This window comes from Vicia villosa, linkage group LG4 (assembly GCF_029867415.1).
Source record: "Vicia villosa cultivar HV-30 ecotype Madison, WI linkage group LG4, Vvil1.0, whole genome shotgun sequence".
Lineage (NCBI taxonomy): Eukaryota > Viridiplantae > Streptophyta > Magnoliopsida > Fabales > Fabaceae > Vicia > Vicia villosa.
Window position 1 is genome coordinate 95,109,960 of NC_081183.1, and position 24,868 is coordinate 95,134,827.

Sequence of the window (24,868 nt, forward strand, 5' to 3'; positions counted from 1 at the left end):
TTTCAAAAATATGGTTATTACTTATTATTCAAAGGAAAAAAGGTACTGAAAAACATAATCAGTAAGGTTAGTAGCTTTTTAAATACACTGAAACAGGACTAGCAGGGAACTCACATTTGTTTCGAATTAGAGCATGGATATCCACCTAACAGCTAGTATTTGTCGCTTCACAAGCCATTACCACTGTATTACTGCTATAGTTGTAAATCCAAACGAGTTACGAGTCATCTATTTGATTGCAAACCATTACCACCATAATACTGTTTTGTTGTTTCGCGTGAAAACTCGGCAAAAGTCATCCCATCCTTTAACCGTGACGAAAGTGGGGGAACTATTTTCTGAATTTCTAGACTCATTGTGTAATTATCCTGCCCAGATTGTTGTTCTTCGTCATCAAACTCATCCACCGCTAAACACTGACTATCAACCCCATCGAATGCCAATTTTCCAAGAGGATAATCCGAGATAGAGAAAGTTTTGGTCCACGCAGGCTGCAGAAACACAACAAAAGTTTCTCTGTTCACTTATGTAACCAAGGAAGGTGTTTAGTTTAGTTTAATTTTACATTTCAATAATCTTCACATTCAGTTTTAATTTCCATGAATGAAGTGAAATTCTTTGCGATAGTTGAAGCTCATTCGTATTCGTATAATTGAAATGTTGTAGTGATAGGTGTTGACAACAATATTTACTTTAATCAAATATATTATTGTTTTTGAAGTTTCAATTCAGTTTCAATATATTTCATTATTGGTGAGAAAGAGAAAGAGCAATGGGGTGGTAATGGTTTATAGTCTTAGCAACAGTTTACATGTAATTATTACTTGCCATGCTTGGATCCTAAGACATGTGAAATTGGCTCAAGCTTCAGATAACCCATGTAGTTTTTTGACAGCACATAAATTAGTTTATCAAGGAATCCACAAATAATGAATCTGTTGCAACAACAACACTTGCTGCAGTGCACTCTCAATGAGCTACTTCAGCACCACGTCTGGTTCTGTTAAATAAGAGGAGAAGTGGTTATCCTTGTGTCAATAACAACGGCTTCTTTCCAAAATCAAACTCTTGATACGCATCTATTCAATATGGCTCTAACAATTAAGTTTGAGATCACTCATATGGAATAATTAAGATTATAATAATGTTCTTCCTCCTTATTGAATATGTTGTTACATGATGAAGTAAATACTAGCAGGAAATCTACAAAAGATCAAAAGTCGCATTGGCATTGTTTAAATCAATCACCAAGCCTTGAGATAACTTGAATAACAAGGGAGTCATTTGAGCTCTATTTCAGAACTCTCAGAGAGAAGTTGCATTTAGTCGTGCAGAAATTTATCCCACTCATGCCTATTCACTATCACTTTAAAGTTGGAAGTTAATGGAGCAATTTAATCTAAGTAGATTAACTCCATTGACATTGAATTGACAGAGTCCACTCCTCTTAATTCAATTTTGATTTAGGCATAGAATATGCAAGTCAATTAATAGAAATGTTTATACAATCATTTTATTATAACCTCCTTATCCAGAAACAATGATGAAGTCATATGCCATCATGCTATATAGCCCTCATTGACAACTACAGAAACAACTTGCATTTAATTAAGAAAGGTTTTGGCTTAAATAGCCTTACAAACTACACATTAACTGAATCAACAACGCAACCTATTCTGCCCACTAATCACGTCCCTGACTAACTACCTAAATATCACCTGTTAGTTGCATAGGAATAGGTCCAAGGCTGTTCCTAAAATATAGGAACATTAACACATAATCTAACTAACCTAGAATAATTCTAACAGAAACAAATAGGAACATTATTAACACATAATCTAACTAACCTAGAATAATTCTGACAGAAACAAGTCAAATAATAAATAAAACGTGTTATCATCTAATAATCTAACACTCGTACCACAACCAAACAAGGTATGTATTATTATAATCTAGTGTCCACTTCAACCCATTGGATTCTAAAAAAATGACCAACCAAGCAGCAATTCTTCCAGCGATCTATCATCATCACTATGACTTGAGTTCTGTTCATAACATATATAGTCCAATTCAGTCACAGCAGTAAATAATATTTACATTCTAGTTCTTAAATATTATAGTAAGATTTCGATAAAATCATAGATTGAACACTGTCGAAATAAAAATATGACTGATACTATATCAAGCCTAAGTAATTGAAAGAATAAAATAACATTTTATACTTTTCAATTTAGAATAAACTAACATCAATCTACAATGGGTGCAATTCCTAATATTAACTAAAGTAATTAAAAAGAGTTAGCTACTTAATAACTTCGCTTAATTCACAATTATTTCCAAGCAAATAACTAATTGTACTTAAAAGTTCACTGAACTAGAGTACCTGGTGTTGAGTATTAGTTCTGAGGACAGGAATTAGGTGGTCATGAATTGATTTAACAACTGAATCTCATCATTAGTGCCTTCTAAGTTCATGTCATCATGTTGCATTTCATTCTTACCCACACGCTGAATTTCTTGTAAAGTTAGCCACACTTTATTCATGGTAGGCCTTGCCTGTCTGGATTCATGTAAACACTCACCTGCTAGCTTTATCACAAGATTTATCATTTTCTCTACATTGGGATCCGAACCATAACCAAGGGTACTGTCCACAAGTTCATGCATTGTTCCATTTTGGATTCTCGTAATAGCCATTTCATGAAGATTTTTCACAGGTCTAAAATCATAATAAGCAGGGAGAGATGTTATAAGCTCCACCAATACTACTCCAAAGTTGAATACATCACTTTTATAAGTAAGTTCACAGTGCTTTTGGTCTTCATGGGCTACGCATTCAGGAGCAACATAACCTACAGTCCCTCTTGGTTCGGTTAAGGCATGGCTTTGGTCCGATGGAAAAATGCGTGATATTCCAAAATCTGCTAGTTTAACATGAAGATCATCATCAAGAAGAATATTGCTAGTTTTGATATCCCTATGGATAATATTAGACGCATGAAGATACTTCAAAGCACTAGCGGTCTCCACGGCAATATTCATTCTGATGCTCCACGGTAGGTTCCCATGTGTTTCTCTTTGACCTTGAAGATGCTCATTTACAGTTCCATTGGAAACATACTCATATACTATCATAGGTTCTTGAAGTTGTGAAGTAGTGCATCCATATAAAGATACCAGGTTTGGATGAGCTAGATATGATAAGGTATCGAGCTCATTATTGAATTGATCATCTCCAAGGTTGTTATGAATCTCCTTAACCGCAATACGACGACCATCAGGTAATTCTCCTACACAACAAATATTACAGGAATGAAAATATTTGTTTAGACTATCGAAATTAAAGAATGGAAATAGTAAAATAAACAAAAAAAACTCAATTTACCATAAAATACAGTCCCTCCGGCCCCATCTCCTATTTGCTTTGAGAAATCATTTGTGGCTTGCTTAAGATCATCAGATGTAAAGTACTGAACACCAAAATATTTATTTCTAGCAAATCGTTGACTTTCTAGTCTCGACGGATGAGAAGTCAGTATCACAGATTGTGCATCTGATTCAACATCGCGATTACTGTGTCGGCGCCTATAAATATATATGATTGCAATAACGAGTGTGGCCAATGTCATAGAAATAACACCTTTCAAAAAGCAAAGAAAGTGCAAATCATTATGTTGTGTTTATAACAAATATACATGAAGAAATATGAAAAATATTGAGGAAAATTAACTTTATTACCAACAAGGAGTCTCTTTTTCAAATTCCATGTTCCTGCGGCAGCTACTGATGAAAGAAAAGATAATTTAGCATCATGATAATTCAAAGATAATATTATATTTCAATATTCATATTGAATCTTGTACTTGACAAACCTTTCGATGACAAGGATCTGTGTAAGAGACATGTGTTTTTTGAGTTTTTAAAGCCACATATTCCACCTGAACTTATGCAAGCATGACATTTATCTTCTCCCACTCCTCCCCACTTAACCTCAAACCCTTTATCTAAAAAACTCATCACGGCATCCGTGGAATTGGAATCTTTGTATTTTATTCCCGGAATTGTGATACTATTTTTACACTTCATAGTAACAAAATCAGCCAATTTAGAATTTCGGACTACATATACTTCCTGTGTTATGTCCTCTTTTAGGCAAAGAAAGACATCAGAAATTTCAGGAATCAAATATGAAGGAAAAGGGCCACAGTCATATAATGCAGTATAGTTTTCATTATTGGCAGTGTAGTTGAAAAAATGCGAATCCACGTCCACATTAATATAATCCTTAGGACAATATCTTTTATGATTAGCATCTAAATCATAAAAGTCTTCTCTAGAAATCCTTAAAAGTTGAGAAGTTTGGTTTAGATGAAGAATACGGAATTCTTGGGACTTAATTTCAATGGTCAAGTGACCATTTTGGCAATAAAGCTTAAATCCGGGATGTCCGCAATAACTTGGCTGAGTGTTAAAATTCCAAAAAGGATATGTTACGTTAATGAAATTACCGCAGTTAAAAGGTGTACAAGATTTGTCTATTTCATCTGGAGTAACACTTAAGAAGAGTGGGAGGAAGACAAAAGTCCTGATGATGAAAGAAAAAGCTAGCTGCATTTGAGAAGAACAATTTGCCTTAATGACTTTGGCAAATAAAACCTTATGCAAATAACCTGAAATTAAATTACAATTATTATACATAATGCAAGATATAAGATAATTCGAAGCACTATAATTTATAGTAGAAATATATAGTAATATTACATGACAAAATTGTTGATGACAATACATAGTATATGGAAATTCTATATTTATATTATCAATGAGTCTATATAGTGTAATTTGCAATTTAAATATCATAAACATTTAAATACATTGGGTGGGGTACCATGGCAATTTCAAAATGCACTAAATCCCGTCACATCACAATTGGGCCAACGCTAAGGTGTATAATTAGCTTAGGGACTAAGCCTAATGTTATCCTATTGAACCCTCACAATCCACCACTAAAGTTCTGGAAAGAGAAAAACGAAAGAAAAAAAAACACCATGAACCCAGGGCCCCGCGTCTCTATGCATGTACTTCTCACGTGAACAGAACCGTTGTGGTACTATTATTCTTTTCTCTGATGAATCGAAACAAGGTATCCGGCAGCGACGGACACACTCCTTCCCGGAAAATAAAAACAACGAGTTCCTTCCGACACGAAATTCAACACCGATTCCAAATATGCTATTCGTTTTTCCTAATATCTAGTCTAAATTCATAACCGTGAGCCTCTACAAAACCCTAACTTGAGCAACAGTTAAATGTAAGAGAACAAGCACCAAACTAGTAAAACGAAGAACAACATTTTCAAATCAAAGCATGATTCAAGTCAATAACACCCAACAATCACGAAGTATAAAGAATTGCATCAAAAATGGGAGGAAGATACCGTTGGAAGCGCAATCTACAAGCTATTGCTGCTGAGATGCCGATGTTGTTCGTTGCTGGTGAGTTCGATGGTGATGCTTCCGTTGATTCCGCGTCGATGCTATGAAAGTGATGCGTTGTTGCTACGGATTCACTATTGTTGCGCGTTGAAGAAGAGGCTGGATCTACTGTGTTGTTGTTGCTAATTCTGTTGTTGTCTTGGATCAGTGACGTTGAAGTTGTGTTGCTGAGTAAAAACGAAATCCGATGCGATGATGCTGAGTAAGAAAATGATCTATGAGTTTATGAAGATTACAGGTTTTTTGAAGTTGATATGGTGATTATGGTTATGAAGGTTGTTCATCTGTGTTCACAGTTTTTCTTTGGAGGAAGTTATGAACAAAATTGGACTGAGTTTCAACGTATTTTCTTCCTCCCCTTTCAATGAGTGTGAACACTGGTATTATAGAGTGGGTAAGATGAGGGCAAAAAGGAAATTCGAGAGGTTGAGAGAGAATAAAATGGGTTAGAGGAGGTGAGGAAAATTGCTGATTTCATGGGAAGGAAATCCGCGTGAACGTGAAATTTGTTATCAGCTGGGAAGATCTTTTTGTCTTGATTTTTGGCTGTAGTGAGCAAGATGATGGTGGAAGAAAAACGTGACCTCTTCTTGATTGATGCTGGAATCGTACATCCCTTTGGTGATGGGACCCACTTCAAAATGGCTTTTGAAACTTGGCTTAAGACTATCTTCTCAAAGAATATGGCTTGATGGCTTGGATTTGGCTTGGACCAAATTGGTTAATGGGCTTTGAACTAATCTTTGGACTTTCACTTTTATTAGAAATGCACCTAAAAAACAAATAGTAACAAGTAATATTAAAAACAAAAAATAAAATTGTTTTAACATTTTAATAGAAATTCAAAATAAATTGAACCAAAATTAAAATATTAAAATCATGCAATGGTTAGCCTATATAAAAAAAATTATAAATTGTAAGATGATGTATGAAATGAATGTATTATATATTTTTTCAATTTTTTGAATGAGAATGATGCAAATGAGATAAAACTTAGATTTTTGAGATAAAATAAGAATACTAAATGTAAATTATGCAAATAAAAAGTCGGGGCAAAATTTAGGGTACAACAAAGTGGTGCTCTCAAACGTACCTCTCTTCTTCCCATGTCAGTTTGGAGGGTTGAGGGACCGATGTCTTTAACATGCGGCAGAGATGAATTGAGATAATAATACAGTGGTATTGATAAAAAATAGAACTCATAAGAATTCGAAAGATGTAGATAAGAAGAGGAGATCGTGATGAAGAGAATGCGACAGGGATGAATATGAAGATGAATGTTGTATTGCTGTCAAAAAATGGTGGACGACCACTTTTGTTCAAAAATGGGGACAACAAAAAATTAGGGTTTTGGGTTAGACAGTGATGATAAATATGTAGTAAGAAAGATTAAATTAAGGAATATGCATTGACAGTGTAAAATGGTTTTACACTGTCAACCAATGACGATCATGAATCAGGACAAGTCAGACTGAAAATTTAAAAAAAACTTATATGACATGGCAGAACATTATATTCTAATTTGAGGACAGTGTAAAATTTTTTTACACTGTCAGTGCATAACCATTAAACTCTTAAATTAAAGTTGTTCTAATTAACTGTATTTTGATTATTTTCATTTTAAACATAACAATTTAAAAATAATTTTAATAATGTTAGAGACTTAATTGCAACATTCATCATTAAAATTTTTGATTATTTTCATTTTAAACATAACAATTTAAAAATAATATTAATAATGTTAGAGACTTAATTGCAATATTCATAATTAAAAAATTATTACAGTAAGTGACTTAAATGATACATTTCTATGTGGCATTTTCCTATTTTAATTGTTCAAGGAGGAGAATATGGGGTCAGTCAGATATCTTGTGATGTGTTCGACTGTTGATTCTCCCGTTTCTCCTCTGAACTTGGTATACTTAGGTATTTTTTGTCTGCACAATGTATTCAGCTAACGGGGAAGATTATGTTGGTCTTTGTAATGGGGTATTCAGTCCATTTCTAGCCATAATCCTTTCGATAATCGTAGTTAGATTATTTTCTATGGTCGTTTCTTCATGTTGATATTGTTCGACAACCTGATCAGCGTCTTGTTGTCGGCCCACCATCACGACTTGCTGGTGTCTTCCTCGTATGCCACCTTGATTTGGTCACAGTTTGGGAATTTGATTCTGCTGCACTATTTCATCATCCATTGGATCTTCTTCCGCAGGTGTATGCACAACAACCTGGCTTTGGGCTTGAGGGGCTTGTCAACCAGACGTTTTAGGTGCTCCTAGGAAGTTGCACAGTCGAGTGAGTTGATCGACCACCTGTCTGTTCGACTCCGCTGATTCCTGCACTGTAGGATTAAAAACAGTTCCCATTTGGTTATTTAAAATGTTCACTAACTCATGATTGCTATCATCCATCTGTTTCATAAGCACAGCCACATATGTATTCGACAAAGGCACAACTTTGTTCTGGTTTGCCCTGTTTTGGGTGTCTGGTGTGGATCCTTGTGTGTCTGACACTAAAGCATGATTTGATGTCGACTGGCTTCCAACCATTAAAGAATACGGCATTCCATACATGGGGTCAGCGGTCCTAAAACTACGCAAGTTAGGTCGAAGTGGTGAGAAAGCAGTTCACCTCGTTCCAGTACCTCCTGGTGGGATTATAGGGGCATCTGTTGTTCCTGTTCTCATAATCGGCGCTTCTATCACTGTGCCAGTCGTTTGATCGACTGGGTTAATCACCGTATTTGAAGATTCCAGAGAATGAGGGGGTACTTCATCGACGTTATTTGGGTTAGGAGGGTTTGTCATCCTAGACCTAACCTTTTTGGGTGGGCTTTGGTATTGTTTGGTGTGTTTCCCACTCCTAAGTTTCATACATATATAAAACGAAAGAATTTAGCACGATGGTCCCACTGGGCGTGCCATTTTGTTTACTGTGGAAATTGGTAAACAATCGTTGGTCCTTCCTAAGCCTCAAAACTAAGGGTTACTTGCAAGATCGACCAGTTGATTTTAAGACCACGTGCTAAAGTTTTTGGAATTGTATCTGTTTTTTCAAAGTGTTTTCCTAAGAAACGGTTTTCTAAGGCTGATAACAAACACAATGTTTTTCCACAATGACTATCAGATTAGACCGACAGGTGACTCGTGACCTATCGAACAAACCTAGACTTAAGGATTTATAGTCAGAGTATGAGCGTTCTGGCCTTGACCTTCTGGGGTGACTCGTGACCACCAGACAGCGTCGACTCAGAAGTTGTTCTTTGATAGCAGCAGCCAGTTTCTGCTTACTTGGTTGAAATGACGATTAAAAGACACATCAAATGTTGGTTAAAGAACACAATATAGATAAAATCTTCTAGACATACAATTAAAAAGTAAAGGATTTGCATTGAAAATAAAGGTGGTGATTCACATACATCAAACTTTCAGCAACTCTTGTTTCCTAAAGGGCGGAAATTGGGCAGAGTGTAAGCAAGCACTTTGATCGTAATAGTGAACACACTTTTTCTACATTATTCTAGCCTATTTATAGGATTTACATGAAGTAACCACCTAACATAATCTCAGCTATGATTTGAACTAGCACCTTGTTAGGAGTGAATTAATGGTAAATTCATGTGCTACATTAACTATCTTTTGAGCTAAAAGTGAATAGATCTTATGATTTTTAAGGGTTTTATAGTTAGAATTGAACTTTTGAGGTTTGATGTTAATTGTAGAACAACTTGCGTCACTTTGGGTGTTATTTGTGCAGATATTGAAGTTAAGAAGCAAAGACGAAGGAACACGCAAGCGTAGAAGCTCTGAAGAAGTGGAATCACAAATAATTGGGTTACAGTAAGTGGCGAGCCGCGCCAAATCAGAATCGAGACGCGCGAAACCTTCTGTCTTGAGTTCGCGCCGCGCCAGGTCCTGTCGCGCCGCGGTGACTACGTTATAAAGAAAAAGGCTATAAATACAAGCCCTAATCTTCATTAACCAGAACTTTTGGAAGAGAGACTTTTGGTGAGCGAAATTCAGAGAGCAATCCTAATCCAGAACTGCAAACAACATCCGACGGAGAATTCAACATCAATTGAAGACATTCCCTTGATGAAGATGAATCCATCCATGAAATCTTGTTTGTTCTTCCTGTCTATGGAGAGCTAAACCCTTCTTGTTGAGTTTAAGGTAGTAGTTAACTTATGAATATACAATACCGTTGATTAATTCTTATGAACAATTGTTTGAATTTATTATCAATAAGAAACCTTGTTTTTATCTTAAATCATCGTGGAGTCTTTGATTGAAAGAAAGGATTCTAACTTTTGCCCTAGGTTACTATATTGATTCAATCTCAATTTGCAGAGATGGAATTGTGATTGGGTTTTCATAATTATCGTTCTTTATTACTATTATCGATATTGATATTTGGAGAGATCGAATCTCATACCGGTAAAAGTTTATCTAATTTGATTTGCAGACATGGAATCATATTTGAGGATAAGTGAAGATAATATTTCAAATGATTGTTCGAATAAGGATTAATTAATAAATTGTATAGGAATAGGTTGATGAACCCTAGAACTCAACATATTCGTTTACCATTGTTAATCATCTTTAAGCTTTTTATCCGTCAATTATTACTCTGTTAGATGCAATTTGAGAACAAACAAACAAACCTAACTATTTTTCTCACTCAAAATAAACAACTATAGAACGACAGTAATATTAAACCAATCTCTGTGGATACGATATATACCGAAAATATTTACCCAAAAATACTTTCAACAAATTGGCGCCGTTGCCGGGGATTGGTGTCAATATTGCACGCATTGCAATAGTCGTATTATTTTGAGTTATTTACTTAATTTTAGATTTTTTTTGTTTATTTACTTAATTTTAGATTTTTAGTTTAGTTCCTTTATTTTAGATTTTTAGTTTAGTTCCTTTATTTTAGAATTTTAGTTAGTTACTTTATTTTAGATTTTGTTATTGCAATAGTTTTAAATTTGATTTTTTTTTATTATTATTTTTTTAATTTTGTTTATCTTGTTATTTCGCTTGTTTGCTAGTTTTGTAGATTTTTGTTTGTCGGAATGTTTGACCCAAATATAAATGCTGCAATTCATGCTCAAAATGAGATCCTATTTCAACAAATGGAGTATCTCCTTCAAAGTGTATCACAGTTCACACCTCAAGTTAATGAGTTTCATGATCTCGGATGGTGCACACTGGAATATGCGATGGAATATCATATGGCTAACCATGAATATCAACAACAAAGGCTTTCATACTATAATCAAGGTTATCAAAGAGGACCCTCTGAGTTAGAGGAAACCATGAATCAATTCATGCAATTCTCTTTAGCCATTCAACAAAACCGGGAAACACAAGATGTTCAACTTACCAAATTCTTCACCGAGCAAAACGTAAGTCAAATCTCAAATTTTCAAAACCCTATGACTTGTGTAGAAACTTGCAATGCTACTTCTATAAAGAGTGTAAAAGTGATTGATGAGGAAGTTGAAAACAAGGATGTTGGAAAGAAGAGAGTGGAGGAGGAAGTTGATGACAAGGAAGATGTTATTGAAAAGGATAACATAGAGTATGTAAACATAAAGAAAAATATAGAAGTTGAGTATGAGCTCTCAATGAAGCTACCTTATCCAAAACCTCCTAAAAAAGTTGATGATGTGTTAGTCGAAGGAACAAAAAAGGAGGATATAATCACATGAGTTGTGAATGACCTAGAAACTTCAAAAGTTGAAACTCTTTCAAAAGAGAATATGGTGGACTTAGAGTTGAAGAAGAGTAGTAATGCAAATGAGCATAAAATCTCATTGGAACTACTTCCTCCAGAAGTTCCTAATAAAGAAGGGAAGGAGAGTCATTGCTTTCGACCAATGGAAATGTTTAGCCGTTTGCAAATCACCATCCCATTTTTAGAAGGTTTAGAGTTAAAGTCAAAATGTGTCAAATTCATCAAGGATAGGTTCTCACAGAAGAAGAAATTAACGGATAAGGAGGTTATCTCTCTTGAAGAGAGGAAAAAACAAATGAAGGAAGAGAAATCGCGAGTTGAAGTGGTAAGAATTAAGGATGAAGAAACCAAACAAGCGAACATGAAATACTTTTGGGGCTTCACATTGGTAAGAAAAGTGTCAAGAAAACGAGACAATGGTTGATGATTCAACCATGAACCGTCGAGCCATGTGACGTTAAACGAAGCGCTTCATGGGAGGCAAACCACGCTTCTAATGTTTTATTTTGTTTTGTTTATTTTTATTTCAGGAAATAATAAGGGAACCTTTCTGGTGAAAGCTAGGAAGAGGCAATTGATATTGCAATACCCTCTGTGAGTCAACCCTCTCGGGCTTGTTACGAAACATTGAGGTCAATGTTTAGTTCAAGTTTGGGGGTGGATTTACTCTTTTGCATTTTTCAATTTTCTGTTTATTATTTGTTTGTTTTATCCCCAGTTTAGAATGAGTAGTTTCTACAACATAATGAAAAGCTCGAGTGAAACAATGAGAATATCAACAATGGAGCAACATGTATGAAAGTGGTAGTGATTGAAAAATTTTCAAAAATTAATTTTTCACTTCCTTTTTCAATAAGTGACAAGGCATGTATGAATTTTCAAACTTAAACTCTTAATGTGTGCATGAAACGTAGGTTGGTAGTAAATACTGACAGAAGTTCTTTATGGTACACTATTTTTGTTGGATTAGCTTAGCCTTAACCTTTGTGAGGAAAGCTTTCCATTGTTTACTATATGCAGGAGACCATCGATTATTTTGACTTGTTTGTATCATGCTAAACCGTTTGTCGCATCGTTTGTGGAAATCTGTTGAAGTGATTTAGGCACTTATTTGAATCTGAGAGTTTCTTTGAACCAATTCCATCTTAAAACTTATTTTCTTCTGTGAGAGTGTGATCCTTTGCTAACCATTCTTTGAGCCTGAGGTCAAGATAAATTTCATCATATGCACCAAGGAAACACCTAGTGAGTTGATCTCAATAAAAAAGTTTTATTTTGGACCATCAACCATAAATTTTGGTGATGTGTTTTCTCTTTGACCTTTATAGAATGTAGGGGAGCATTCATATAATCTAAATACAGGTTGATCTCCAAGTTGAGGAGAGTCATAATCAAAAGAAGAGTAAGTCTGTAGGAGGTAATTTGCAAAGAACGAAAGAAATTCGTAGCTTGAAAAAAAAAGAAAACAAAAGAAAAACAATGTGTGAAAGAAAACAATTGTTGAAAATAAAAAGAGAAACATCGAGCTACGAATAAAAAAAAGAAGAAGGGGTGAAAAAGTTGAAGGTATAAAGGAAAAGGAAAGGAGTTATGATTCGGATGATTCCCTAGAATAGGAACAACTCTCGTTTGTCTTCTTTTCTTTGAATCTTAAACCACACTACAACCCTGGAAAGACCTTTTGATTCTCAGATTCCACAGGACTTGATGCTAACAATATGGTGAACGTATGATATGGATTTTTAATGATTTAATTGTTCGGATGAGTGTTTAACCCCTCTATTATTCATCATACTTTTTGATGAGAGTGATTAGTGCTGATTCAATTGCAATTGTGTAGTGTTTTGAAATTCTGGAGGTAATTTTCTTTCAAAATCTATTTCATGTATATGTTCTAAGTTTGCAGGGAGATGAGGAGTATCTGATTTGTTTGCTGAATTGAGCCACTTGAAAAACCTTTTTGAAAAACTTGTGCATGATTGTTGGTAAGTTTTTGTTGTTTTCGTTGAGGTAAGTAATTTTGTTTAGGGACAAACAAAACTCTAAGTTGGGGAGAGTTTGTTAGGAGTGAATTAATGGTAAATTCATGGGTTACATTAACTATCTTTTGAGCTAAAAGTGAATAGATCTTATGATTTTTAAGGATTTTATAGTTAGAATTGAACTTTCGAGGTTCGATGTTAATTGTAGAACAACTTGCGTCACTTTGGGTGTTATTTGTGCAGATATTGAAGTTAAGAAGCAAAGACGAAGGAACACGCAAGCGTAGAAGCTCTGAAGAAGTGGAATCACAAAGAATTGGGTTAAAGCAAGTGGCGAGCCGCGCCAAATCAGAGGCGAGACGCGCGAAACCTTCTGTCTTGGGTTCGCGTCGCGGTGACTACGTTATAAAGAAAAAGGCTATAAATACAAGCCCTAATCTTCATTAACCAGAACTTTTGGAAGAGAGACTTTTGGTGAGCGAAATTCAGAGAGCAATCCTAATCCAGAACTGCAAACAACATCCGACGGAGAATTCAATATCAATTGAAGACATTCCCTTGATGAAGATGAATCCATCCATGAAATCTTGTTTGTTCTTCCTGTCTATGGAGAGCTAAACCCTTCTTGTTGAGTTTAAGGTAGTAGTTAACTTATGAATATACAATACCGTTGATTAATTCTTATGAACAATTGTTTGAATTTATTATCAATAAGAAACCTTGTTTTTATCTTAAATCATCGTGGAGTCTTTGATTGAAAGAAAGGATTCTAACTTTTGCCCTAGGTTACTATATTGATTCAATCTCAATTTGCAGAGATGGAATTGTGATTGGGTTTTCATAATTATCGTTCTTTATTACTATTATCGATATTGATATTTGGAGAGAACGAATCTCATACCGGTAAAAGTTTATCTAATTTGATTTGCAGACATGGAATCATATTTGAGGATAAGTGAAGATAATATTTCAAATGATTGTTCGAATAAGGATTAATTAATAAATTGTATAGGAATAGGTTGATGAACCCTATAACTCAACATATTCGTTTACCATTGTTAATCATCTTTAAGCTTTTTATCAGTCAATTAGTATTCTGTTAGATGCAATTTGAGAACAAACAAACAAACTCAACTATTTTTCTCACTCAAAATAAACAACTATAGAATGGCAGTAATATTAAACCAATCTCTGTGGATACAATATATACCGAAAATATTTACCTAAAAATACTTTCAACAACCAACTGCTTTGCAAGATCTTTTCGCTGGGTTTGGTGCTCTTGACACACGACCTTGGCCTGATAACCGTTCTTTAACATTTCAAACTTTTAAAATTTGAATTATCGCGCTTCAATTTCTTATGGTAACCGTCTCCACGTCTACTGCGTCTCCCACAATCGAAGGATTGGTTTGAAGATCTTCTAAGTATGGAACCCTTACATTCGACTTACATCTTCTGCTTCGACTTTAGACGATTTCGACACCTTTCTATGTCGACCTTCACTTCATTTTTTCCTTATCGATTTCTCTCTAAAATGAAGAAGTCTTCTGCTGAGGACATGTGTCCTGATTTGTCTCTAGAGTTTTTTACTGGGTAACAAAATGCCCCCTCAGGTGCCAGTTCGACCTGCAGGTGATGCGTGAGAATGGCATCTATGAAAGTCCTGGATTCGACATAACGTTTCCACTTCCCTCATTTCGATTTGATCGTCCACTTAGTGGGGCAGTTACTGTAACGTCTCGTTCGTGACGTCACGCCATCATTACTTCCTCATGTTCTGCTGCCTCGAGACATGGGATCATTTAATGTAGTGTGATGGCACCTTTTTCGTGGCAATGATGGGCTTCACGCATGCGAACTTTCAGTTCCACGTGTTTTAGCCTTTCCTCTTCAATTCTCTTTGCGTCTTAAATAAATGAACAGCTTAAATAAATAATTAAATAAGAATTTAAACACGCATGCGACAATCGATGGATTTGAGATGAGAAGAGAATCGTTGTAGGAAATTACGTTTTGAAAATAAGTGAGAACCTAAATCTATAATTGTTCATTAGATTGATTACTTAATTTTAGTCCTAATTTAATTACTTAATTTTAATCGAATTAATCAAAACCTAATTATTAAGTTAATTAGTCGATTTAAAATAACTAACCTAATTACTAAGTTAATTAAATCCTAATTATTAATTTAATTAATTAAAATGAATTAAGCCTAATTATTTAACCTATTTATTGATTAATAAAATAAAATGTTAATTTTAATTTCCTAAGTTAATTATCTAACTAACTAATTAAACTAACCTATTAAAAAAATTCAAAGAAAGGAAAAAAAAAAAAGCAAATAAATGATAAACAAATAAAAATAAATAAATAAAAAATAAAACCAGCACTCACCAAAGAAAACTAAGAAATAAACAAATTTTTTGCAGCTGTGGGGATCGAACCCCCATTCTCGTGGTCACACTGCCTTTGCCTTTGCCAGTTGTACAAGATTCATTAGCCATTAGTGAAATGCTAGGAAAAACATAAATATAAAACAAAGAAAATCAAACGTTGGTCAGAGCTGGGCCCATAGTGGCATGCGTCATCCAATCAAACATGGGGAGAGAGAGTTGAGACGTTGACTGTCCAGTTACGTTACTCCATGCATGGTGGGAATAGGAGAGAGAGACTGAGGTTGTTGACCAATGAATGAGACGGCGCCACGCCAACGGTCCGTCCTTCAACGCCGCTGTTCATCATCTTCCCAGAATTTCCTGCGAATTTAGTTTTGGAAATTGCTGCAGATTTTCTTGCAAAAAAAACCTTCGAGACTTAAAACTTGCAAAATCCTGTCAAAACTGAAACGAGATGGACTCTTGTCCACTAATTTGGACCTCCTGAATCCACTGGTGGTGTTTTCATGTCCTGAAAACGCCTGAAAACATGAACCCGAAGCCAAAGAAACCTAATGCCCTAACAATGGAAAAGCTTGAATCCTGCATCATACTTGAATACAAATGGTCCCAATCTGCTCTATACATCAATATGAATTCATATATGCCATTATATTTCATTTAAACCAACCAAAGCATGGAATATAAAAATTAAAAATTGTAGATGTTTTGAAGTTGGCTGCATTTTATGGTAAAACATTGTGTGTCTTATGGATGTCATTGCTTATGTCATGACATACTTTGATGTGCTTTGCATAATATGTTTGATTTTCTAATACTGGTTTTCCGTTAGAAGTCATGACATAGGCATCTGACAGCATGGGATGTTATGTTTTTCTGTTACAATTTATGTTATGTTTCCTTATTTATCTCAGGCTATATTTTGGGAATTAACAATTATGTGATGATTGTATATCAGTAAGAGACCAAGTAATTGGGTATGATTTTAGCACCTTGAATTGTGGAGATATTCTAGGCGCTAATGATTTAAGTCCTAACTTTAAGGAGAATATCTTAGAATGTTTTTAGCAGCTGCCTTGGAGAATATCGTGGAGCTCGTTTAGCAATAGTTTGTTTTGATTTGGTTAGAATGTTGGAAATTAGGTCGTCGATGCAGTGGCTGAGGTGTTGACTGTTAGACATCATTGCTATGATTGGGAGTGGAATGAAGATATTTCATATCTAGGGAGGACCTAGGTAGAAGGGTCATTGGGTAGTGATTAAGTGAGAAGTTGTAAACGGGAGAGTTTAACTTTGAATTGATACTACTAATAGTGGACTTCATCCCTAGCTTGGTAGCCCCCAGAGTAGGTTGGTTGAACCGTATTGGGTGAACAATTTTGTTATGTTTTTATTGCTTTCCTGCACTTTTATTTGTATTCCTACCTTGTCTGTTTTTATAATGTTGAATCAGATGTCACGACATCGTACATGACATCCGAGTCCTGTCATACCAGAATTTCAATAAAAAACATAAATATGGAGAAATTGATATACACGCTGTAAGCATGATGGGAGCTGAGTAACTGCACAAACCTACTTTGTATCACCTTAGGGACGAAATTGGACGACTCAAAAGAATTGGAACTTGCCACAATCACTTCTTTTCACGTGCCCTAGTTTGAGTGAAGTTTGGAGACTTGGAAACCCTTCTCCTTTTCCAATGTTCTTCGCCCCCTGATGCTGAATAATCTTACCCTTATATAGAGGAAAGAATTAGGGTAAAGTTCTGGGCTTGGATCTCACATACTTGGAGAAGAAAAATATTTGAATCAAAATGTTATTTGTTTCTTATTTTGGAAGATATCTTCTCTCAATTATTCCATACGAATTTCCTTAATATTAGCTCCAATGTTCACTCAAGATTTGATTAAGAAATAAGCCAATACCATATCTTTTTATATTTTATATCATTTATTTAGTTTATTTAAGAATTTAGATGAATAAATTCACAATAAAATAAAAATAATAATAATAAAAATAAAAGAATGGTATCATGGGTCTTATACAAGCTTGTGATCACGTTCAAAGTCCAAAACATAGGCCCATGAGTCAAAAAAAGCAAAATTATTCACATTGATTTTCATGCACTTCTTGAAAATTTACCAACTATATCAATGGATATCTCCTTCAACTTTTAAGGTATGGAAGTATTCTAGGACTTTTCGGAAAGAGAAATATGTCCTCTACAAACCACTTTGGAACATATTTTGCATTTGAGGATTTTATCTTGATGATATGGCTCCTGTCAAAAAACAACTTTTTGCGAGCCTCTAGAAGGACATGTAATATTTTTTTCTCATATCTCCCAGATGAAGTATTTTTGACCTTGGCTTTAGAGAGACAAAGTTGTAGAGAATTCAATTTCCTCCAAAATAGGCTTTGGTTGGGAAATGTTTGATGTTCCATGTGAACGTTATGGCTGGTCAAAGTTTAGTTGAATTTTAAGTCAAAACCCTAATTTAGAAACTTTGAGTTTTGTTGATTTTTAAACTTTTCTTGATGAATCATGATCAAACCTTGGTCAAATGATGAATGTTACTTAAAAATTTGGATGTTGACCAAAAATCAAGAATTTTGAGTGTATGTTGACCACAGTTACTTTTAGGTCAAACTAGTCGACTATTGACTATTTGAGCAGTTGACTGAGCAATCTTGTGAATCAGAGCTTGAAACTTGATGCGGGGCTTCTTTGAAAGCATATGAGAAGTAATGAAGTCCACTTGAGGTCTTAGAACTTGATTTTACTTTGAGAGAAGCAAAACCCTAGTTGTGGGTTGATTGATTAGGAGAGAGATTGTCAAGCTTATTTCTCAGTGCTTGAACCAAAATATTTTAAAATATGATGGGGAAATTTTGGGGTATGACAGCTTCCCCTGTTCAATCTTCTTAAACCTGAGGATGTAGATTGGCTTGTGTGCCTGTCGGAGTCTGAAGGTGGAAGATGATTGAACACTAGAATACCAAGAAATGTGCCCTTGCCGAGGTAGGGACTTTTGCCGAAGATGGGCTTAAGGATTCCATCCAGATGTTAGCAGAGTATTATCAGAGATGGGCTTAAAGATGTCATCTGGTTTTAATAATATGAGAGTCAGAATGAGTCGTACGTTAGACTGTATCTGAGCTCGAAGTATTAGGAGGTGATTGTTGGAGATGGGCTTAAAGATGCCATCTGAATGTTGACAGAAAGTTATCGGGGATGGGCTTAAATATGACATCCAGGTGTTGGTGACGTACTGTCAGAAACGGGCTTAAAGATACCATCTAAATGTTGACAGAAATATTGTCTAAATGGGCTTAAAGATGCCATCTAATTTTGATAATATGAAGGCCATAATGAGTCATATATTAGGCTGTATCTGATGTATAGATGAGAGTCAGATTGAATCTTCGCATGAATTGTATTTGGCTCTTTCTTTGAAGGTTGATCGTGTCAACACCGTTCGTAGTAACTGAATTAGATCTTTGAAGGACGACCGTGTCTACATCGTTCGTGATGATAGAATTAGATCTTTGAATGTTGATCGTGCCAGCACCGTTCGTAGTAACTGAATTAGATCTTTAAAGGACGATCGTGTCTACACCGTTCGTGATGATAGAATTACATCTCTGAATGTTGATCGTGTCAGCACCGTTTGTAGTAACTGAATTAGATCTTGGAAAGATGATCATGTCTACACCGTTCGTGATGATAGAATTAGATCTTTGAATGTTGATCGTGTCAGCACCGTTCGTAGTAACTGAATTAGATCTAGCAAAGATGATCGTGTCTACACCGTTTGGATGATAGAATTCGATATTTGACCGTGGATCATGTCAGCACCGTTTGTAGTAACTGAACTAGATCTTGGAAAGATGATCGTGTCTACACGGTTCTTGATGATAGAATTATATCTTTGAATGTCTCTTGATTATCTTTGAACTATCTCTGGAGCATACCCGAAACTTAATATTAGAACTAAATCATTGTCTTGATTATCTCTGAACTATCTCTAGGGAATACCCAAAATTTAGTATGAGAACTAAATCTTTGTATTGATTATTTCTGAACTATCTCTGGAAGATATCCAAAATTAAGTATCAGAACTAAATCTTTGTCTTGATTATTTCTGAACTATCTCTGGAAGATATCCAAAATTAAGTATCAGAACTAAATCTCTGTCTTGATTATTTCTGAACTATCGCTGAAAGATATCCAAAATTAAGTATCAAAACTAAATCTCTGCCTTGAATGAGTGTCAGAATTAAATCTTTGAGTTGATTATCTCTGCACTATATCGAGAAGATAATGTTCAATTGATTTGTGGGAATATACTGAAAAAACAACATTAGTTTGTTGCAATATCGTGATGCATGTATTGTAATGTTTTTTCTTAAATGAATGAGAGTGTTAAGCATATGACATGAGGCGTATGTATGCAAAATGTTTTTAATGATGATAGTAGATTGTAGCAGCGTCTGGAGGGGAAAATAAATCCATGGCTATTGTGGAGAATACAGAGTATAGGTCTTCCGTTTTAGTAGGAACTCCCGCTTCATGCTCGAGGATGATCATCTGGAGATTTTTGACTTCTGCTTGGGGAAAGAAGTAATTTGAAAGATCGATCTTGACGTACTCTGACTGGAGATAAGAGAGATATATATAACCTCTGATGTTCAATCTGACCAAGCTCAACTATGAGTGCCAACCTTTGTTGGAGAAGAGATTATTCAAAGATAGCTTCTTGAAGATTACTTTGTGGGGATATGCTCATGTGAAACCGGCCCTGTGGAAAGGCGTGGATGCCTTGAACATTTCCCCAGGGATTATAGTAACTGTCATTCCTAGGATTCTGTTTATTGGGACACACCAATGTGTGTTGGTCGAAGTGTCAAACATGCCTTGCATAGCTTTGCCCCATCTAGTATGGATTTTGAAGAGATTCCCCTCGTGAGGACCTTATGAGATGTGTACTATAGGTGACATGCCCCTAGTAATCATAGACTTAGGAAAATGCCACTGGTCGATTGGGAAGTAGTTTCAGACCCACTTGGATGCATGCCCCTGATTGTTTGGCATTCTTGAGAGGTTCTTTAAATATTGACATGATTGGCCCAGATTGATTGGGCAAAGCATGTCATGCCCCTTGTATTCATTGAATTCTAATCAACTGAGACTGGTGTAAGAGATGTTGATGTTGAAATGGTTTCGTCTGTCGGGATGACTTTTAGTCATTAGCCGTACCCTGTGCAAATTCTTCCTGATGCTAACATTTGAAATTATGTAGCAGAATATGTTTAATAATGAATTCATGAGATGCAATGCATATGTCTGTCTTGAATTTTTTTGAAAAACATTAAAAACAAAAGATGTAAAAGCGTGATATTTGTAAGAACGTGATATCAACTCAACATTTATGGCAAACCTTAAGGAGTCAGGATACCTTTTTGGTGACGATATGCTTTTGAGCTAACCATGCTTCAGTAAGGACTTTCAAGGGCTGTAACATGGCTTGGTTCACGGTTTAAGAAACAAAGGATAATGGCTCAAAGTTTATTTGTACCCATCCCAATCTTCGTGATGTCCTTCGATCCTATGCTCAGTTAACTTTGTGTTTAAGTCCTAGCAGAGCTTTGAAGTCGTAATACTGACATTTGATGATGGTTAAAGTACCGGGAGTTTATTTGGACAGACATTCATCCTTTTTTTTGTAATTATTTTTCTTTTGTCGAGGACTTTTAGCAACCTTTTTTTTACTTCGTTATCCCTAACTTTTTCCTGAACTGTTTATTTTTAGATTACACTCAGCGGGATGTTACAATTTTTGATAAGTCTCCTTCATAGGTTTTGACTTAATAGTTTTTTTTGTTTGATAGATATTGACTGTCTGACTTAGCGGCTACGGGAACCCATCACTATTTGTGTAAACAACGACTGGTATAATTGAGTTAACTGAGTAACTACCCTGCCCCAAGTTATGATTAAGGGTTTTATTATGTGCGACAAAGAAAACTTCCACTTCTTAGGCTCAAAGGGGTTGACTAGGGATTAACATCCTTATATCTCCACTATTTAGGGATTTGAAACAATGTCGGTACATCGTCATCATAGTCCGTTCAAAAGCATATTGTATGAGGTTGCGGTATCGTTTTCGTCATCCTCCCTCAAGAGGCTTACAACTTAGCAGGAGTTGAATATCACAATATAAAAACAAAGTAAAGACACAGTTTAAATGAGTGATAGCGAAATGATTAATTCAAGACAAACATATGCAATGCACTGATGATGATTATTAAGACATATAATGTCTATCATAAGTCAAATGTTTAAACAAACAGAAAAGAAATTGCACATGAAAGTAAATCTAATGACCCAAGAGTCCATCCTCCTAGACATTAATCAGTCTTGTCATGACTAGGCATGGGAGCGGTGACCACCACAGGAGTCTTAGGAGGGTTGAACTTAATTTCACCAGCATCGATCATGTCTTAGATCTTAATCTTTAGTGCCCATCAGCTATTTGAATGTTAGGCACATCGCACATTTGGATTGTACTTAGCGGAGGAAGTGTTGATGACATGTTAATCTGGGTGAATTGACGCTTAGGTGCATCTGGCTTGTGTCATTGTTGTGGAACTGCCCCAACAGATAGGTTGGGAATTTTCGGGTTGTACATAGCATCAGCCATATGAGGCTTCTCAAGTGAGTTGAAATCAATGATTTTGTCATCAATTAAGTCTTGAATCCTATGCTTCAATGGTCCACAATCGTTTGTATCATGGCCAGGACTGTTGAATGATAAGCACATCTTGCATTGTACTTGTACCCAGAAGCGGGATTGGCAGGAACTGAACATGGAGGTAATAGGGTTATCAAGTTCTGATTGAGCATTTGTTGTAGAACTTAAGACAGCGGCATGTGTGACAGAGTAAATGATCGCTTAGGTTTGGATTTCCAATTATCTTGACTACCTTGATGCCTATGTTGATTCTTCTCCTTCTTGATCAGAAGTGCCTTCAATTCTTCTTTTCCCTTGGCCAAGTTATGGATCATCTCTTGGAACTGGTTGTTCTGAGCCTGAAGATTTTTGACTGATTGCTCGAGATCCACGATGCTGAAATAAACAACGAGGAAGGATGAGAAACCCATCGTAGGAAACGTGTTATGCGATGTTATGAATGCGAATGCAATTCTTTCAAGGATCTTTAGGAAATTTAGTTTGCAACATTAGAAAATGACTTGGTCGCATCTTTGTTTGAAGAAATATTATTCTTGGATGTTCCTCTACGGGAATTAGGCTCACCATATCCAATGGGTCATAGCCTCTGATTCGGGATACTAGTACTTCTGAATTTGAAGGCGTATGGCTAGAGGAAAATAAATCCTCTTGCCCCTTGATAGGTTACTGTGCTTATGATAGAAGACATACGGCTAGAGGAAAATAAATCCTCTTGCCCCTTGATAGGAATTCATTCCTTGATAAGAGCACCTGAAATTATGCGCCCTAAATCCCTAAGATCCTTGAAAGGGTAAGTTAATATGATATGTTATGATGTCATGATGTCATGCGAATGTAATGCATCGGGAAAAACATAAGGTAACAAGGACGAGCAAGTCCTACAAACAAATCCTTCAAGGAAATCAAAGGGTTAGTAGCACACACAAGCAAGTCACATAAATGTACTTAGGTTTAGAGGCTTGCATGAAGTCTGACCAGGTAACTACCCTTCCCTAATAGGTACTTCTAAAGATAAGGATGAAATCAGCAATATGTTCTACAAAGTTACTCAGAATTGTCATTCCCTCTAAAACACCCTCGGACATGATACATACATACCATGCAATGATACTTTGAGAAATAACCTATCTGAGTTGTAGTATCGGGTAGCGACTGTGTCCCTCAACATACATCAAGGGTAGTCCCCCCACTAAGTTCCTAAAGGCCAAGATGAGTTAATGGTGACTAAAGGTCTTTAAGCTCCGACTCACCCAAGGTACATACATAAACCTCCCTCATGCAAGAGAAGTATGCATATAACAATGGAGGCCTAACTTAAGCGTGAACTCTCCTATCTTAAGGTGTACTCGAATCGGGGTATAGGATTCATCTTCCATTCAATTCCCAAAACTACCTTGAAGAATAAAGCAAGCAATACAAAAAAATATTAAAGTGAACTAAACTTTAAGGTAACCCCTCTTTATATAAGTATCCCCAGCATAGTCGTCAATTCTGTAATATGGTGGAAGAAATGACTTTTTAAATGTGCAGATAGCAAGAGCCGCCACCTACTTTTATTTTATCCAATTTGAAAGGCAAAAAGAAAAGGAAAGACCTTTGAAAGATTTTAAGTTCGGAGGGTAGGTTATACAAAGGGAATATGTAAGCATCCTTTGTATCCATGGTTATCCATGGGATCTTAATCGCTTAGCTCATTTGTTTGTTTGAATTGTTTGAAAGGAGTGTAGTGTGTGATTAGGAAAAAAAGATTTGAATAAAGACTTTAAATTTTAAATAAGTGTAGCCTTTTGGTAATCATTTTGAAAAGGGGTGTGAAAAGCATTTTGAATTGATTGTTGAGCAAGCAATTAGGAGCACCTACCCTAAGAGTGGATCTTTCTTGTTCTTTAAGTATTTTACTTGAAAGGGCTATCCATACCATAAGGAGGGTAAGTAGTCCTTTCATTGGATGTATCAGTTCATCGAGGGTCATCGTTCGCCATAAGGCTATCCATACCATAAGAAGGCAGGAAGTATTTAGGAAAGGATGTGAATAGTCATTTGTAGGCAACCAGTAAGGATACCTCAACCATTCAAAGGAAGTCTTTAGGAAGGATGTGAATGGTCACAAAATGGTTCCCGCTCATAAGGAGTTGAGGGACATGCTCATCTTTACGCAACTCCTAGAACATCTATAAATAGGAACTTCATTTCATTTTCGTTTTTCATCCAAGTTTAGTTACTACTTAAGCCATATACCATCAGTATCTATAAAGTGACAGTCCCTTCACATCGAAGAGTTGTTGCGGTGTAGATTAAGTTTGTAATCGAGGTTTATAGCACTTTGGTTGAAGTTCATCATACCGCATTTTCGTTTCCGCATTTAATTTCCTTGTTCCAGAACCAAAGACTCCCATTGGAGCAGGTTTTTTATTTAATCGCTTTTATTTTATTTATTTCTCGCTCTTATCATAGCCTACACGTTTTATAGGCTCCCACTATTTACTTAC

At 35.6% G+C, this 24,868-nt stretch overlaps 1 protein-coding gene across 3 annotated transcripts; it reads right to left on the reverse strand.

Moving 5' to 3' along the window:
• Window positions 1-360: 360 nt before the first annotated feature.
• Window positions 361-6,122, reverse strand: LOC131594985 (LEAF RUST 10 DISEASE-RESISTANCE LOCUS RECEPTOR-LIKE PROTEIN KINASE-like 1.2). Of its 3 annotated transcripts, XR_009281649.1 has the most exons (7): window positions 5,435-6,122; window positions 3,873-4,670; window positions 3,739-3,783; window positions 3,386-3,640; window positions 2,384-3,290; window positions 1,922-2,045; window positions 361-491 (listed from the first exon to the last, which is right to left on the reverse strand). XR_009281649.1 is itself a non-coding variant. In XM_058867193.1 (6 exons), exons 2-5 carry the CDS (start codon window positions 4,612-4,614, stop codon window positions 2,416-2,418), a joined length of 1,914 nt encoding a protein of 637 aa, XP_058723176.1. In that variant the 5' UTR covers window positions 4,615-4,670; window positions 5,435-6,122; the 3' UTR covers window positions 1,574-2,045; window positions 2,384-2,415. The 3 variants fall into 3 exon arrangements, 2 of the variants coding, with proteins under 2 accessions (XP_058723176.1, XP_058723175.1); XM_058867193.1 differs by lacking the exon at window positions 361-491 and having other exon boundaries at window positions 1,574-2,045; window positions 3,739-3,780; XM_058867192.1 differs by lacking the exon at window positions 361-491 and having other exon boundaries at window positions 1,574-2,045.
• Window positions 6,123-24,868: the final 18,746 nt, after the last annotated feature.